The sequence below is a fragment of the Cervus elaphus genome, chromosome 14 (genome assembly GCF_910594005.1).
Source record: "Cervus elaphus chromosome 14, mCerEla1.1, whole genome shotgun sequence".
Taxonomy (NCBI): Eukaryota; Metazoa; Chordata; class Mammalia; order Artiodactyla; family Cervidae; genus Cervus; species Cervus elaphus.
In genome coordinates, this window is record NC_057828.1 from 31,851,769 (window position 1) to 31,869,905 (window position 18,137).

At 35.0% G+C, this 18,137-nt stretch overlaps 1 protein-coding gene across 9 annotated transcripts in view; it reads right to left on the minus strand.

Annotated features, from left to right (window-relative positions):
• The window catches only part of CDC42BPA (CDC42 binding protein kinase alpha), a 296,309-nt gene that overhangs the window by 12,114 nt on the left and 266,058 nt on the right, over window positions 1-18,137 (minus strand). For all 9 annotated transcript variants that reach the window (XM_043923191.1, XM_043923188.1, XM_043923189.1 and 6 more), the window contains 7 exons: window positions 17,118-17,334; window positions 16,193-16,255; window positions 12,621-13,214; window positions 9,969-10,066; window positions 7,394-7,478; window positions 4,244-4,367; window positions 3,466-3,583 (listed from right to left, as the gene is read on the minus strand). In XM_043923191.1, coding sequence (XP_043779126.1) covers window positions 3,466-3,583; window positions 4,244-4,367; window positions 7,394-7,478; window positions 9,969-10,066; window positions 12,621-13,214; window positions 16,193-16,255; window positions 17,118-17,334 — 1,299 coding nt within the window. The remainder of the gene's footprint in view (window positions 1-3,465; window positions 3,584-4,243; window positions 4,368-7,393; window positions 7,479-9,968; window positions 10,067-12,620; window positions 13,215-16,192; window positions 16,256-17,117; window positions 17,335-18,137) is intronic.

Below are 18,137 nucleotides of genomic sequence, written 5' to 3' on the forward strand. Positions count from 1 at the left end.
GAAAAATAAAAAATGACTCCCTTACCCTTACTATCTTTTCCACACTCATGAGGCAAACAACCTGTTTCAGTATCATTTTGGTACAAAGGAAACAGAATAAGCTTCCAAAGACATTCAGTAAACTTTCTAAGCTTATAAGCATTTCACAGGAAGGCAATACTGATTTGAGTAAGTTAAACATAAAAATGTCTGGGGTACATGCTCTTTGCACAAATGACAACCTAGCTTTGGTATTTGAAAGTGCTTCTTACATGTGTTAATATTAGATGAATTTAATTCATCTTTTTTTTTTGGAATAGTTCATTAAATATAGAAAACTACAGTGGAAGGAACATACTAAAATCTGAGATTAAAATATCACAAGCTTTTCAATACATGTATACATATATATATATATACACACACACAGATATAGACATGCATATTATTTTCTTTTCAGACATGCATATTATTGTGTTGTTTACCAATGTTTACTCCAAGATAAGCACAGTTCTGGTAAGACAGTATATCAAAAAATATTTGTTAAGTGATTAAATGGATGCTTATGAAAAGTTCCAGCTTTTATGTTCTTAGCTAGTAAAAGGAAGAAAGTCAGGTGAAAATAAAGTGAGACTGTGAAAAATAGGAGTTCAGACACATAACATTTTGCTACAATAAATACTCCATGTACAGGTGAACAGGTTTCAAAAATTTACACCAACTTCTTGCTTTGGAAATTCAAAAGTGTTTATATGATAAGAAAACATGAAATGAACATTAAAAACTGAATTGCACTGCTAGGGCAAAAAATCACTTTTGTTACTGACAAACGAACCAGTGAGGCAGTCAATGGTTAACAAGATCAGTGACACAAATACTGAAAATCAAGAGGTCTAATGGGAATAAGTAGCCAGCAGAGAAGGCCATGTGTCATGGAGTAAGATCAGGGATGAATCTTTGGGAAATGCTATCTGAACTTATTTTGCACAGTAATTAAGACTGGATCTTATTTTGAACAGCAACAACAAAAATAGAGATTTCCTTTAAGTGGTGGAGGGTAACGGGAGGAAAAGGAGGGATACTGTGATACAAAAATTATTACTATGTTTGAAATTTGACATTTTGCCTCTGTGTACATATTCAGGGTGTATGTAGAAAGGCCAAGTCTTATTGTGTATGAAGGTCTGAAAGAATTCTGAAACATTAGCAAACTAATTTTTCACCTAGTCAAGCAGAGAAACATTTTATTAAATCCTGAAACTATCCTGAAACCTTAAGGAACAAACTGTGGGATGTAATAGAATTTATAGAAAAATTTTCCATAATTCTTTTTGCTATGTTGTTAGAATATAATGAGAGGAAAATATATTCTTTTTTGTGCACAAATATGAAGCAAATGTGAAAGAAAGCTTAATTTTGAAAGGATAATACCCCTTAAAACTTTGTTCACTAGTGAAATAATTTTGTGTTTGTTGATATGTTGCTTTGCAACATATGGATGTATTTGAAATCTGTATTCCTCCTGGCGGGCTACAATCCACAGGGTTGCAAAGAGTCAAACACGACTGAAGTGACTTAGCATGCACACATCCCTCCAAATGCTAACTATGTTGCAAGTGTTAAAAACTATTTATTAGTATGTACACATCCCTCCAAATGCTATGTAGCCAAGTGTTAAAAACTATTTATCATTTAAATTTCAAAAAGTTTCATTGAGATAGTACATAACACTTGTTCTATCAAATATAAGCTGTACATATATTCACATTTCAACTGTTTATCATAATTAAAAATTTCTCTCTCCTAAGGTACTTTGTATGTGACACTGTAGCTTCCGTAAGAAAAAATGACAGAGGCTTTGAACTGTATGGTTCCATTACGTTTACTTCTGAGAAAAAAGGAAACTCAGACTGAGGGATTTCAGACTGAGGACTTAAACAAATGTTCAGAATGGGAAAGGAATAGAGAAAATTCTGAAATCTGATTCCCAGGTAAGAACTGAAAAAAACAGTGTATTAAATATGATAGATAAGTAAAACAGTTTAATATTTAGGCTCAAAATTTTCAGCTTAATATTTATGTTCAGCCTTAAATTTCTTACTTTGTTTTAATTACTATATCAAGATTGGCTGTAATCTTTTTGCATACTTTATATTTACCTAGCACAGCTAATAAATCCCCATTTCAAAAGGATAAATGACCACTGTGAATGATTTGAAAGGAAGGAATAGTACTATAATCATACAATGTCTTGATGATAATTGGTAAAAAAAAAAATGACAGCAGGAATGTCATATTCATTCATAAACAGGACTAACCGGTTAATTGAGATATTTATAATGTGGAACTCAGACTTAAATTAATGCAGATTTTTTTTGGTTCCTTCCATGAAATGGATGCAAGACTACCCTTAAGAGTTTAATTTAAAAAAACTTCATTGTACAAATTGTGTTACCTGTTATTTTTTCTGTCAGTGATAGATGTTTTTATCTTCTATCACAGTAGAGTTAGTAATGTGGGTATTTAACACAGACTTTCTTAGAAAGAGCTTTGGGTTAAGATTCACAAGTCTGGGAGATCTGGGAGATCTCAGACTGCCACAGTATATAAATTATGCCTAAAATTCTGTGCAAAATCTAGATGCTGTCACCACTGATCAAAAGAGTCACATTAAAGTTTCAAAAGGAAATGGCAACCTACTCTAGTATTCTTGCCTGAAGAATTCCATGGATGAGCTACAGTTCATGGGGTCACAAAGAGTTGGGTATGACTGAGCGACTAAAACACATAGTTTGAGAATACCATAATACTGAAATGTTAAGTATAAACAAAGCTTGGCAAATTAGCTAATTCCAGATTAAGATTAATATTCTTAATCTGAATATATTAGGTCCAAGAATCCAACCTTCATGTTTTTAGGAAAAAAATTTCCAATTTGTACTTTTTAAATATAAGACTGACTAGGTAACATGTTTGTAATTAGGCAAATGAAAAAGATTTAATTTCATAATCAGATGAGAGGTGTGACCATTAATGAACAAGCTAATACAGTTTCAATGGGAGGTGGGCCAAATATCTGTGTTGAATTGCTATAACTTAATGAAATTTTAGTGATTTGGTAACAAAGTTCTGAATCTTGGTATAGAACCTCTCCATATCTAATGGTTTATTTCTCCAAAGTGGTAAATCTAGATATGGGAGCTTATAGGAGATGCAACTACATAAGAACTGGTATGCTTGTTTTTTGATATGTAGCTCAATTTAACATTTTTCATCAGTTATGTCATCATGCATCTTACATATATCGTGATATTCTGAGATAAACATTTCCTCATTACACCAATATATCCTTTCAACTCATATGTACTTAAGCACACATATATATGTGTATACACACACACACATTCATATTTATATACATATCTGCTCCCTCACACCTTATTCTTAACCCCATCTATATTCACATTCACTCTTCATTTCTCTTACCATGGGCAGGTCTTTTAGGATCTGTATTCCATCTCCTGGACCCATATGTGCTATGTGGTTAAAATTAGTTGGGTTAGAAATTAATTTATTTCTCATTTCTGGATCTCGTAACATCTCCCTGTAAGAAAAAACACCTGTTTTGACACTTGTTCCATGACCAATCTAGATAATTTTAGAGAAAAGTATATTCAATTTTTTTCATAAAAATAAACTGTGATATCATGTTAATAAGGACAGAATTAAAATAATAGAATATACAAAATAAAATTTTAACTTAGAAGATTTAGTTTTAATTTAAAAGATCTTATGCTTTTTGGTGGGAAAACAGAGTTAGTACTTAAATAGGAAACAAGTTCTTACTCTACAGATAATTCTGAATATTTTATGGATGTCCTTTTAAATAATTGCTAATATATTAGAAATGTTTTTGTGTGTAACTGGACATACTACAAGGCTACTTCTCATGAAGAGAACAGTTAATCTGCATAGATATGTTCTATGTTTTTTATAAAGGCCCACATTCTAAAACTTGTAACTATTATATATACATAGAGAAATGAATCAAAATATGGGACTTTAGTACATACTCACAATTTGGAGAGTATTAATTAAAATTACACCGAGAAATACATTCATTATTGCAGTTTTTAAAATCACAGAGAATGAGTGACAGACTTTCAGAGATCAAATTTTCCTTCCAAATCAAATATAATATTATTACCAAATAGTCCTTCTGATGCTACAAGCATCTTTGGATGAGTGCAAATTAAATATTTACCTTCTCTGTTGCATTCTTTCCTCTTCTGGAACTCTGAAAGAATAACGCCTCTTATTGTTAATATTTCTAACCATTTGTTTTCGACTATTATCTGATGTTTCAGGAACTACCAGTTCATCCCCTTCTGTTAAAAAAGAAACAAAAGATAGTAAAGAACAATGATGTTCTTTCAAGTGCTAAAATGCATTTTAGTCATTAATCTCCAAGATGGTACAAATGTCAATCAATACAAGTATATGCAATTCTGATTTTAAAAGTTGTGCGCTGATAGTCACAGTAAATAAGTAATAATTTTCAACAGAATATATTTAAACAAATATACGCTGAAATTGAACATAGCTTACAAAGTATATTTTCACTTTTACTTGATTATAAACATAAAATGGTACAATTTTACTAGGAGAAAAAAAGAGAAATGTAGCTGCCTTGGTGTCCTGTCACCTTGGTTACCCCATCCCCAATATCTCTATACCAACTTCTCCCTCCGACCAAGTATTCGTTTCAATGGCTTAAGATGTTAAAAAGTTCTTATTGTTAACCTGCACAGCAATCAGGCATAAGAATTATTCACAGAAATGATACCAATTAAAACGTTTCTTGCATTGCAGGCGGATTCTTTACCATCTGAGCCATCAGGAAAGCCCATTACATATACTAAAACATTTTCTTTTGAAGTTCCAATTTACAAGATGTGGAATAAAGGAAAGGAACTGTGTTTCCTATATACTAGTTTCTTTATACTAGTTTATATACTAGTTTTCCTATATACTAGTTTCTTTACTAAAGGTAAGAATCTTATTCCTATTCCTACTCTCCTGATCTTGGGGGGATACATAATCGTATACACCTAGTCATCTAATGCCCATATCTTTCAATTTTAATACCTAGACGTAAACAAAACTCTCAGCCATGGATGCTGGAATATGGTGAACATACTCTAAAATAGACAACTGTATCCATACAACATGAGGACTATGATTCTCTAAATAAGATAAGGAAAAAGAGAAAAGCCAACCTTTAGAGAAGTTTTTAACAGCCAGAAAGCTAAACTGAGAAAAAGGAAATGGGAAGAAGCCAAGCCAAAGAAAGATGATCAGCAAAAGAACAACAATCTCCTTGTAGCAAAATAAATAACTTAGTCAGATTGCTTTCCTAACACCAAAAGTTAAAGGGATAATTTTTAAAAAATGGATGAGAATTTGAGAATTATGAGGGTAAAGCAGATCTTGGTGAGTAACAGTGGCAATGGGAGATTTTGGACAGCCAGAGGGCTGCAAAAGCACTCTGAGCTCTTGAGAGATGAAAGAGAAATAAGACAAAATAGAGAGAAGACAAGAAAGAAACACAATCTCCAGGAAATAGGATTTCCTTTCCTTTTCAAAGGACAAGACTACTATGTTGTCGGGTCTTCCTTCTCCAATCTCCACCTTTACTCCTGGCCTAGAGTAGAAAGATGAAGCATAAAAAAAGATAAAATGGAAAAGGTTTTATTCTGTAGACACAAACTGGACAATGGACACATCTTAAGATTATCATGGTTACACATAGTGAGCTCAGTCGAGTCTGACTTTTTGCGACCCATGGACACCAGGCTCCTCCGTCCATGGGATTTTCTAGGCAAGAGTACTGGAGTGGGTTGCCATTTCCTTCTCCAACAGTGAGAACAGGGTAGATTTAATCTTACACAAATATTTAGAGTTCCTCTAAGAAACAGAGGGCTTCCCAGGTGGTGGTAGTGGTAAAGAACCCGCCTGCCAATGCTGGAGACAAAAGAGACTCAAGTTCAACCCCTGGGTTGAGAAGATTGCCTGGAGAAGGAAATGGTGATCCACTCCAGTATTCTTGCCTGGAGAATTCCATGGACAGAGGAGCCTGGCGGGCTATAGTCCATGGGGTAGCAAAGAGCTGGACATGACTGAGTGAGTAAGAAACAGATACAAAATTAAGTATCGAGTCTTGGAGGGAGGGGCTGTAAAGCACAAGTTCACGGTGAATCCATCACCGAGCAGGACTCATTTCTAATACCCGAATGTCCTTTCTCAAGTCAACTGAATATCCTCTTAGCATAGGACTTCTCCTACAGTCACCTGTCTGTATACCAAGAAGCCTTCAGTGCCAGGAAGATGTACCAGAGCACCAAATCTGAAACTAAGCATTTGTGTGTATGCTAGTACTAAAAACAAACAAGCAAAACAGAAACAACAAACTTTTGATGGTTTTTTGTTGTTGTTGTTAGACGATACAAATTTATTGGAAGAGTAGGGGGGGGAAAAAGAAAGGCATAAAGAATGTAATTAACCCCAACTACCCAGAGATATTAGCTAAGTGTAAATATTTTAATGTGTTTTCTTAATGGCAATATTTTTCTTATATTTAAGTCAATTTTAATTATTATTTTTCAGTACATAATGTACCATTAATGACATCTACATTAACTAGATCTACCACAAATTTATGATACCTCTGTTATGGAGAAATTTGTTGCTAAGACATGAGAATACTATATAGAAGATAGAATTATAATAATCTTTGTTAAAAATAAGATTTTAACTGTTCACAACTTGTTTATTTAATGAGATGTGTGCAGTCCCCTGGCTAGGACTCACTCTACTACTTTGGACACGGCCCTCACCCTGGCTGGGGCACTCAGGAGCCCGTTCCCTCTTCTGACTCTGGGCCCTCCAGTGACTTTCCTCTTGTCCCTGCTTCTTCTGCTGCCCACGTTGTCGTCAGCACTTCAAAAGTTCTAAGCCCCATGCACTGGCAGAAGATGTACTCCAATAGTCCCGAATCACTACTGTGGGTGACTTCTCACAATTTTAGCACTACCAATTTTGGTTAGGTTCTACAGTATTAAAAGTACAGAAGAGACATTCAGTTATACTTTTTCTATTAACCTCAGTAATCCACAGAAAAATAACGAGGTAGGTCAGAAACAAATATTTGGCTTATATAGTTATGTGAGCCTGAACAGAATGACATTTTGTCAGGTAGTTTATCCCAATATACTGAGAGTATGATAGTGGTCAACTGCATAGACCCTAGAGTAAGGGACACCTGAGTTTAAGTGGCTCTGCCACTTACTGTTTTGGCAGTCAGCTTAGCGAGAATGTTTCTATGAAGCTCTCCTATTAATGTGTATTTTCTTACCTGCCATTTTATTTTTGAAATATATCAATCTAATCGTCTCCAAGCCTAAAAGATTTAATGATCCTTCACTGTTTAAGGGGCGAACCTAAAATAATAAAAAATAAAATTAATATTTTAACAAAGTTCAAAAATTAAATCATAAAATTTTGAGATACTTAAAAAGCACACACTCTTAAGACCTTTATCTTTCCTCTTCAAAATACAGCCTGCTCAGAAAATCAACAAAAAATTAAAATTAATTCTAACTAGAAAGGTAGATAATTCTAACTACAAATTATCTAATTTGTAATGATAATATTTTAAAGAAAGACAATTCTTGGCAAAAAAAAAAGTGAAATATATTTAAACCCTAAATTTAACTTTTAAAGTCATTAGCAAGCAGATGATGATACTAAGATATTAATACAGATACTTTAGGAATCTTATTTGAACTAAGTATACACACAGGACAGAGATAAAACTGTACATCTGTGAGGAAAGGAAGGTCTGTCACTAAATGGTGATGGAGCAATGGGCATCTACATGGAACAAATGAAACTGAATCCTTACTTTACACATTACACAAAAAGTCAGTTCCAAATGGATTACACATAAAGGTAGAAGGCGAAACTTTTGAAAGGAAATAAAGATCTTATCTTTAAGACCTGGAGGTAGGAAAGAGTTTCTTAAGGAAAAAAAAACCATGAACAATAAGAATGATATATTTAACTACATTAAAATTTGTAACAATGAATTCCCAGCAATAATAATAAATGTTCACAAAATACACCATGAAAATTGATAGGTCACAAACAGGAAAAAGATTCACCACACCTGTCACTAACCCAGTATCTACAGTATATGAATAACTTCAATAAATCAATTTTTAAAAATGATCAACTAAACAGAAATAGGGATAAAAAACATGACCAGGCATTTCACAGAGGAGGAAATATGAACAATGAAGAAACATGAAAGATTATCAACAGCATAGCTAACAGAGGACATACAAATTAACACTTCATGAGGTAGCACTTGATAAGCACAAATAAATTAGTTACAAAACTTTGAATTCTGACAATGGCATGGGTCATTACGAAGTCATATACAGATGGCAGGAGTGTCAACTGGTACAGTTACTTTGGAAAAAACTGTCACTATCTTGTAAACTGAACACTTGCATTCTCTGTGTTCCATCAATTTTGTTCCTTGGCATATGACTTAAAAGAAACTCCTGCACATACACACCTGAAGACATATGATGCAATGTTCACAATAGCAAAAAGCTGGGAAATAACTCACATGTCTGCTAATCAGAAGAATATATAGTGATCTATTCACCCAAGAGACTATTTTATAGCAGTGAAAAGCAATGAAAAAAAATATAGTACAATGTAACATGAATGAATCTTAGAAACACAGTAAGTACATGAAGAAAGCGAGGCAAAAGATGATACACAACATTTCATTATTACCTCAAACACAAGGAAAACTGAACAATATATTGCCTAGAAATATTTAAATATACAAAAATTTTGTATTTTAAGAACAGCAAGGGAATGATGAACACAATATTCAGGATAAAAAATACACAGGTAGATTGAGTGATATTTTGGTAATATTCTGGCTCTTAAGTTAGGAGGTTAGTTCATAAGAGATCAGTTTATTATTATGCTTCCTTTGTACATATTTCAAATTTCACATGGTAAAAATAAAAGGGAAAATTAATTGTAACCAGTCCGAATTTACAAAATCAAGGATCATATTTAGTTGTTTTATAAAATGTGGCAGTATTTACAAGAGCTTTTTCCACTGTTAAGGTTTAAAATTGGGGCAGATTTTGAAATAAGATCTTGGTTACTTTCTTTTACCTATCCCTCTAAACCCTGTCCCTCAACTAATGACCCATGCTACATATATCAAACTATCTTTCTTCACTTTTTGCAAAATAGACATTCTATAGTGGTGAAAATTTATAGCATCATGGGGGAATGTTAAAGGAAAATATTATAGTTTATTAGGAATATGTGAAACCTTTATTAACAGAGCTTTGGATCTAATTTTAATCACTTTTCTAGCCCATGAAGTTTGTCCTCACAGGATTAAAACTGCACACCATTATGTGAAAAACAGTAAAATTACAAATGAAATGCTCCTTCAGAGTTCCTTCAAGTGAAAGGTAACACTGGCATTTTAAGTTACAGAATGTATTATGGTTGTTCATTATGATAATAATCATACTTTATATAGTGAAACTAAATGCAAAAAAAATAGTATGGTGCTGAGCTACCTATAAAATTAACCAGCTTGAGTTTTCTTTTTACTGTTAGCAAAGTCCCAAATTCCCACTTATATTATTACATATGACAGAAAATGCTAAATTAGTGAAAAATAGCTAAATAGTCATATAGTGTTTCACTTATACTCATTTGTTCACTTAGCCCATATGTTTCTTTTTTTTTCTGGCCACACTATACGGCATGTGGGATCTTAGTTCCCTGACCAGGGATTGAATCCATGCCCGCTGCAGTGGAAGTGCGTAGTCTTAACCACTGGGCTGCAAGGAGGTCCAGGCCATATTTTAATGTTAAATTACCTTTTTAAGTGGGAGAGTCTGAATCCACTCCATGGAGTTCACATCAAAGATGTCAACTGCATTTTCACTGTACACTGAGAGATATGGTGCATTGTAACCTGAGAGACAGGAAGGAGAGAACAGTAGGCTGATTACCTGTTACTGTTAAATGCAAAACATTCTGAAAGATCAATGCTAAGGAACTGTAGAGTGGAATCCCACCAAATTCTAGTATCAATACAGATTAGCCACATCAAAACATTTTTGAAGTAAAAACCCCATCAATCATAAATGAAGAGGTTTTATGGCCATAATACAGAAGGAGTCTGTTAAGACCAGGGATATAATATTCCCTTGCCCAATACTAGTTCTATAAAGGAATATCATTACATTTAAAATAACTGATTCCTAAAGTAGTTAAGCTCTTGACAGTGAAACAAAGCTACAAAGCAGAGAAATCTTAAGAATTAGGTTCACATTTATGAATGCCTGATAAAGCATCTGGCACAAAAAATGCTCAACATGAAGTACTTACGGATGAACTGAACAACGGTGACACAAACAAAGGTTAAATGATTACCCAGGCTAAGATCACGAGTTTTTGGCAGAGCTATTAATAAAAGCCAGATATTCCAGTTCTTATCCTAATTCCAATTCATACAACACTGTGAATTATTTTCTGACCAGGATTCGTTCTAAACATGATACCATAGAAAAGAGTATAAATTTCAGAAGAAACAAAACATTAAGAATAGTTAAGTCTGGCTAGGTAGGAGTACAAGTGTTTTTCTTTTTATCTAGATTCCCTTATTTCTCTGTAGTAACATATGTGGCTTTCCTACATTGTCTTACACTGAACTTTTAAGCTTGACAGTCCTCATACCCACCATTCCTCCTATCTTGTTGCAGTGGAAAAGAATTCCCATCCTGCTCCATATCCTTCTTCCTGTGTCCTGACTTCTAGCCTCTTTGGCCTTCTTGGGAATCTTACTCTGTTTCTTATATTTAGCACAAGGTCAACCTTTTCCTGGCTCCCTAGCGGCTAGTTCCCTTCAGCATTTAAACATGCTCCAAGTATCTTCCACTAAAAACAAAACCTGCTGGATTAGATACTCCTCCTGGGTGCCTCTACAGAACTTTGCACTTCGGCTACCAGAGCACTTACACCTTACTGCAACTTGTTCTGTCAGGAATCCCTTCTATCAAATTCTATGCTCTGTGAGAGTGAGATTGTCTATTTTGCTCACTGTTATATCTCTTTCAGTAAAATAACACATAATAAGTATTCGATAATTTATCAATTTTTTTTTTTTGACTCCATATTATATATTTATTACATCTATCGTGTTGTTTACCATATGTCTAGAGGAAAAATGCTGACTGATTATGTTCTGGGGGTGGAATTATAAGAGATTTTCGCTTGTCATCTGGCATTTTTAGGTTTTTCTAAAATCAACATGGTTATAACCTGGTGAAAGTGTTAGTTGCTCATTCCTCTCCAACTCTTTGTGACCCCCATGGACTGTAGCCCGCCAGGCTTCTCTGTCCATGGAATTCTCCAGGCAAAAATATTGGAATGGGTTGCCATTTCCTTCTCCAGGGGATCTTCCCAACCCAGGGATCGAATCCGGGTCTCCCACATTGTAGGCAAATTCTTTACAGTCCGAGCGCCGCCAGGGAAGCCCTTTATAACTCTTATTATGCACGCATGCATACTAAGTCACTTCAGTCATGTCCGACTCTTTGCAATTCCATGGACTGTAGCCCACCAGCTCCTCTGTCTATGGGATTCTCCAGGCAGGAATACTGGAGTGGGTTGCCATGTCCTTCTCCAATAATTTATCAATATCTTAATGTTCCTTGAAAGAGTGCAATATGCAATTTGAAGTATCTACCTACCTAGATAAAAATGTAAAACTGAATAACACTTCTCAAATGCTACATTGTATCTTTACATAAGCGATTAAATAATTCACTTGGTAACCACTTCTCTAGGATAAGTTTTATGAGCTGTTAATCTTCACAAGCACTGTATCTGGGGGGACCATGAACATAACTCCTTAGGGTTATTTCAAAATAAAAGCATGCTGCTGCTGCTGCTGCTAAGTCGCTTCTGTTGTGTCCGACTCTGTGCGACCCCATAGACGGCAGCCCACCAGGCTCCCCTGTCCCTGGGATTCTCCAGGCAAGAACACTGGAGTGGGTTGCCATTTCCTTCTCCAATGCATGAAAGTGAAAAGTGAAAGTGAAGTTGTTCAGTCGTGTCCGACTCTTTGCGACCCCATGGGCTGCAGCCCACCAGGCTCCTCCATCCACGGGATTGTCCAGGCAAGAGTACTGGAGTGGGGTGCCGTTGCCTTCCCCGAAATAAAAGCATATGTGTTATTAAAAATCTATCTAAGTAAAATATTCTGTAAGATGATTAGCTTTAATTATTTTCCTGTTAATGTTGACCCCACTGGCCTAGGTATGGTTTAACTAGGTATGGTTAACTTAACCATACCTTAATGAGGTTAACTAGGTATGGTTATTTTCCGTAACAACATAATGTCTAGGAAAAACCTCAAAGATGACTTAAAAAAACTCTGTTAATAATAATGAATACATTTAGGAGATGAAGTAGAAGGAAAAGGAAAGAGACAGCAAGGTGAGACAGCCAGAAGTAAGACTTACAACAAGACGAAGGATTCGCCGGCCACATCAGCTCCTGCTGTCTAGATCTTCGGCCCTGGCAGTCAGTGTATATTCCAATGCTGTTAAAACACAGCAGGTATTCTTTACTGGAGATTTCAACTGCACAGATGGCATCCATTGGTTGATGTGCAATAAATGAGAGTGTATGGTCATTTGAATGGAGCATACTGTATGGACTTCCTTCTCCATTCAGGGGGTATCTTAGAAATCCAGACTGGAATCCCACACAGAGTTGCTCACTGAAGATTGCCATCCACTGGACATTGTATGGGACTTGAATTTCCTTAAATTTTCTGTGACGCGTCTTGCTCTGAAATAGTTCATAACAGAGGACCTGCCTTTTCATAGCCACGCACAAGCATGTAAGAGCTCCATGACGCACTTTTCCAGAAGTTATTGTTTGACAGCCTTTAGTTTCTGCCAGCTTATAAAAATCAGTCTCTCGCCCATCCAGAGCTGACATAGGAAAAAGTCGGACGTGTCGATTTCGTCCTGAGATCACAGCAACAAGTTGATCATTTGGAATGAGTTCAATCTGATGAATCTTCTTATTGTCACCAACTCTAATAATTTCTATGCAAAGAAAGAATAATGAATCAACTGCAAAATAATGTTTTGTTTATTAATCATATCCCAATTATACTCAAAGGAATATGTTAACTTATAATAAAGACAGAGATACACACACAGAAAAACTAAGATATCAGAAACCATATGGAGAAAGAGGAAGATAATTGCACTCACTGGAAGATAATTTAATCTACCTAGAGTAAGGTATTACATTTAGCACTGAGATTTCTGGCAGCCATGGCAAAGGGTTTCTATGTGATAAAACATGTCAGATCTTTAAGAAAAATCTTTTCACTCTCACTAAATTCTAGTAAAGTTTTACCATGGGGTTACTATTTTTAAAAACTGACTCACGTTTCTCTAAAGGTATTTCTTTGGGTAACAAATTAACAATCCCTATCAAGTTACCAATGGTATTCTTCACAGAACTAGAACAAATAATTTCACAATTTGTATGGAAATACAAAAAACCTTGAATAGCCAAAGCAATCTTGAGAAAGATGAATGGAACTGGAGGAATCAACCTGCCTGACTTCAGGCTCTACTACAAAGCCACAGTCATCAAGACAGTATGGTACTGGCACAAAGACAGAAATATAGATCAATGGAACAGAATAGAAAGTCCCGAGATAAATCCACGAACCTATGGACACCGTATCTTCAACAAGGAGGCAAGAATATACAATGGAAAAGAGACAACCTCTTCAACAAGTGGTGCTGGGAAAACTGGTCAACCACTTGTAAAAGAATGAAACTAGAACACTCTCTAACACCATGCACAAAAATAAACTCAAAATGGATTAAAGATCTAAATGTAAGACCAGAAACTATAAAACTCCTAGAGGAGACCATAGGCAAAACACTCTCTGACATAAATCACACCAAGATCCTCTATGACCCACCTCCCAGAATATTGGAAATAAAAGCAAAAATAAACAAATGGGACCTAATGAAACTTAAAAGCTTTTGTGCAACAAAGGAAACTATAAGCAAGGTGAAAAGACAGTCTTCAGAATAGGAGAAAATAATAGCAAATGAAGAAACAGACAAAGGATTAATCTCAAAAATATACAAGCAACTCCTGCAGCTCAATTCCAGAAAAATAAATGACCCAATCAAAAAGTGGGCCAAAGATCTAAACAGACATTTCTCCAAAGAAGACATACAGATGGCTAACAAACACCTGAAAAGATGCTCAACATCACTCATTATCAGAGAAATGCAAATCAAAACCTCAATGAGGTACCATTACACGCCAGTCAGGATGGCTGCTATCCAAAAGTCTACAAGCAATAAATGCTGGAGAGGGTATGGAGAAAAGGGAACCCTCTTACACTGTTGGTGGGAATGCAAACTAGTACAGCCGCTATGGAAAACAGTGTGGAGATTTCTTAAAAAACTGGAAATAGAACTGCCATATGACCCAGCAATCCCACTCCTAGGCATACACACCGAGGAAACCAGATCTGAAAGAGACACGTGCCCCACAATGTTCATCGCAGCACTGTTTATAATAGCCAGGACATGGCAGCAACCTAGATGCCCATCAGCAGACGAATGGATAAGGAAGCTATGGTACATATACACAATGGAATATTACTCAGCCATTAAAAAGAATTCATTTGAACCAGTCCTAATGAGATGGATGAAGCTGGAGCCCATTATACAGAGTGAAGTAAGCCAGAAAGATAAAGAACATTACAGCATACTAACACATATATATGGAATTTAGAAACGTGATAACGATAACCCTATATGCAAAACAGAAAAAGAGACACAGAAATACAGAACAGACTTTTGAACTTTGTGGGAGAATGTGAGGGTGGGATATTTCAAAAGAACAGCATGTATACTATCTATGGTGAAACAGATCACCAGCCCAGGTGGGATGCATGAGACAAGTGCTCCGGCCTGGTGCACTGGGAAGACCCAGAGGAATCGGGTGGAGAGGGAGGTGGGAGGGGGTATCGGGATTGGGAATACATGTAAATCCATGGCTGATTCATATCAATGTATGACAAAACCCACTGGAAAAAAAAAAAGAAAAAAAAAAATAAAATAAATCCCAGATAGAAAAAAAAAAAAAGAAAGATAAAGACCAATACAGTATACTAACGCATATATATGGAATTTAAAAAGATGGTAATGATAACCCTATATGCAAAACAGAAAAAGAGACACAGATGTACAGAACAGACTTTGGGACTCTGTGGGAGAAGGCAAGGGTGGGATGTTTCGAGAGAACAGCATCGAAACATGTATATTATCAAGGGTGACACAGATCACCAGCCCAGGTGGGATGCATGAGACAAGTGCTCAGGGCTGGTGCACTGGGAAGACCCAGAGAGATGGGGTGGGGAGGGAGGTGGGAGGGGGGGTTCAGGATGGGGAACACATGTAAATCCATGGCTGATTCATGTCAATGTATGGCAAAAGCCACTACAATATTGTAAAGCCTCCAACTAATAAAAATAAATGGAAAAATAAAATAAAATAAAATAAATTAAAAAAAAGACTTAATTTAGAAGCATCCAAGAATGCTAAATTAAATGGGTTCCTTTTTTATTTCACCTAGTATTTTAATTTCTCTCTAGAAAAAAAATCTTTGTATTAACTTGTGGAATAAAAGAACTCAACAACAAACACATTTTAATGACTGTTACTGCTTCTAGTACCATTAGAACGGAAAAATCAAGTTGTGTTTTTCTTTCATGTACTGTCTTTAGAAATGCAGTCTGAGTTTATACAGCAGAACTGTTAAACAAAATGACACAAGAAAGAAAATATACATGGACATTTTGGAACTCAAGAGGATTATAGAAATTTAAAAAATTATCTTTTGATTTATAAATGTATCAGATTAGGTCTGGAAAATTTCAATTACAGAATAAATAAGAACAAAGCCTGTTCATTTTAGAGTTTAAAATCTATAGTTTATAATTTTCTATCAATAATATTTTCTCTACAATATTTCCTCTTACCATCTTTGGTGACATGCACAACAAATAACCCTTCTTCATTCCCCAAAGCTATTCTTTCATGATCTATACAAGACATAAATATGAAATATTTTTATTAGGTGAAAACCTATATAAAACTCACAGTATAAAACAGATAAAGAAATATGGTATAAAAAAATGGAAATAAAAATAATTAAAATATAGCAATAATTTACATGATTAAATTTCCTTTCAGATTACTGTAGTAAATATTATCTCATGTCTTTTTTAATAGAACAATCACTAGAAGATAATTTCTCTCAATGCTTACCAATGCAATAAAGAAATGTTTATTCAATAAAAGGTGAAAAAAACCTCTAGTTTGTCAGCACCCTGGATCCAATTCCATTTCTCATTTGAAGAGGGAAAAATTGTGAAAGGCATTTGAACTATACTCATCAAACTTTTCATTATTTAACAGAAAGTAACAAGAGTTGGCAGTATACATAAGAAGATGGCAAAAATTTAAACTTTCAGACATAGAAGCTGCCATTTTTGAGGGTATTTTATATATGGACAGTCTGTTACAAATTCCATCTTACTTAAACTTCGCAATAACCTTTGCAAAGTAATTAGTACCTATATTTTACCTAGGAAACTTATGCTTTATAAAACAGCTTACGCATTAAGAAGCAACTTTTTCTAAGTCATGCAAGGAGAAAATAGATTTGGTAATAGGTTAATCTTAGCACTGTTGCTTTTTCAGAGGAAAACACATTAGAAAAGTTTATTCATTCTTGTTTACTGAGAAATAAAGCTTTAATATGTTCTCATTCAGTCAATAAACATTTATTGAGCATCTGTGATATAACACATACTATGTCAGACATCAGGGATTCCTAATGAAAGCCAATCCCTCTGACAAGGTATAAACAATTTTAACAAGATAAATGTTAGAAATCCATACCTATGATTGCAGCTGCCTGGGTTGTTTTAATGAGGGGCAGAGTGCTGTCATAAGCCTCTTTGGGAACATAGACTGAGCGGTCTCTGAATTTGTTTTTCTTCAAAATCTTGTGCAATTCACTCAGCACTCCCACCCACTTACTCTTCTCATTTTCGCTATCGGCTAGCATCAGGATGGAACATTTGTTACTAGATGCTGAGAGCTGGGAAGCTGTGACCTAGAACAATTTAATCAAAATTCATGATATTAGAAACATCTTGACCTCTTTTAAGTCATCCATCTTTTAAGCCACTTTTATGCTTATGCTAGTTTGCTTTGCATTAGCCAGCAAATGAGCATTCACTAAGTGATACCTTTAATAGAGTTTAGTTATTCATAATGTTAGTGTCATTTGTATTTTCTTTGCTACAGAGTGCCAGAATACATCACAAAAGACTCATTACACATAGTCATTTAACAACAGCCACTGACATTTATTGAGTAATAACTGAGCACTAGACACTGATCACAGCACTTTATAAGTATTAACTCATTTAACTCTATTAACATCTTTCTTCAGGCAAAAATACTGGAGTGGGTGGCCATTTCCTACTCCAGGGGATCTTCCCAACTCAGGGACTGAACCCTCATCTCCTGAATTGGGAGGTGAATCCTTTACCACTGTGCCACCTGGGAAGTCCATCAACATCTTTACAAAATAGGTATTGTTACCATATTTTGATTTTATATATGGAAAAAATCATGATGCAGAGAAATTAATTTCTCCGAGGGCACACAGCTAGACTGAAATCCTCATAAGCACTACACAACACTGATTTTCAACTCATTTTATTATTATTTTTTTTTCACATGAAAATTATAGTAGCTTTATTCACAACCACCCAAATTAGAAGCATTCACGATAGGCTTCAATAAGTGAATGGCTAAAAAGACTGTGGCATGTACATACGACAGAACATTATTCAGCCACAAAATGATATAAGCTAATCAAGCCACAAAACAACACAGAAAGTGAAAGCG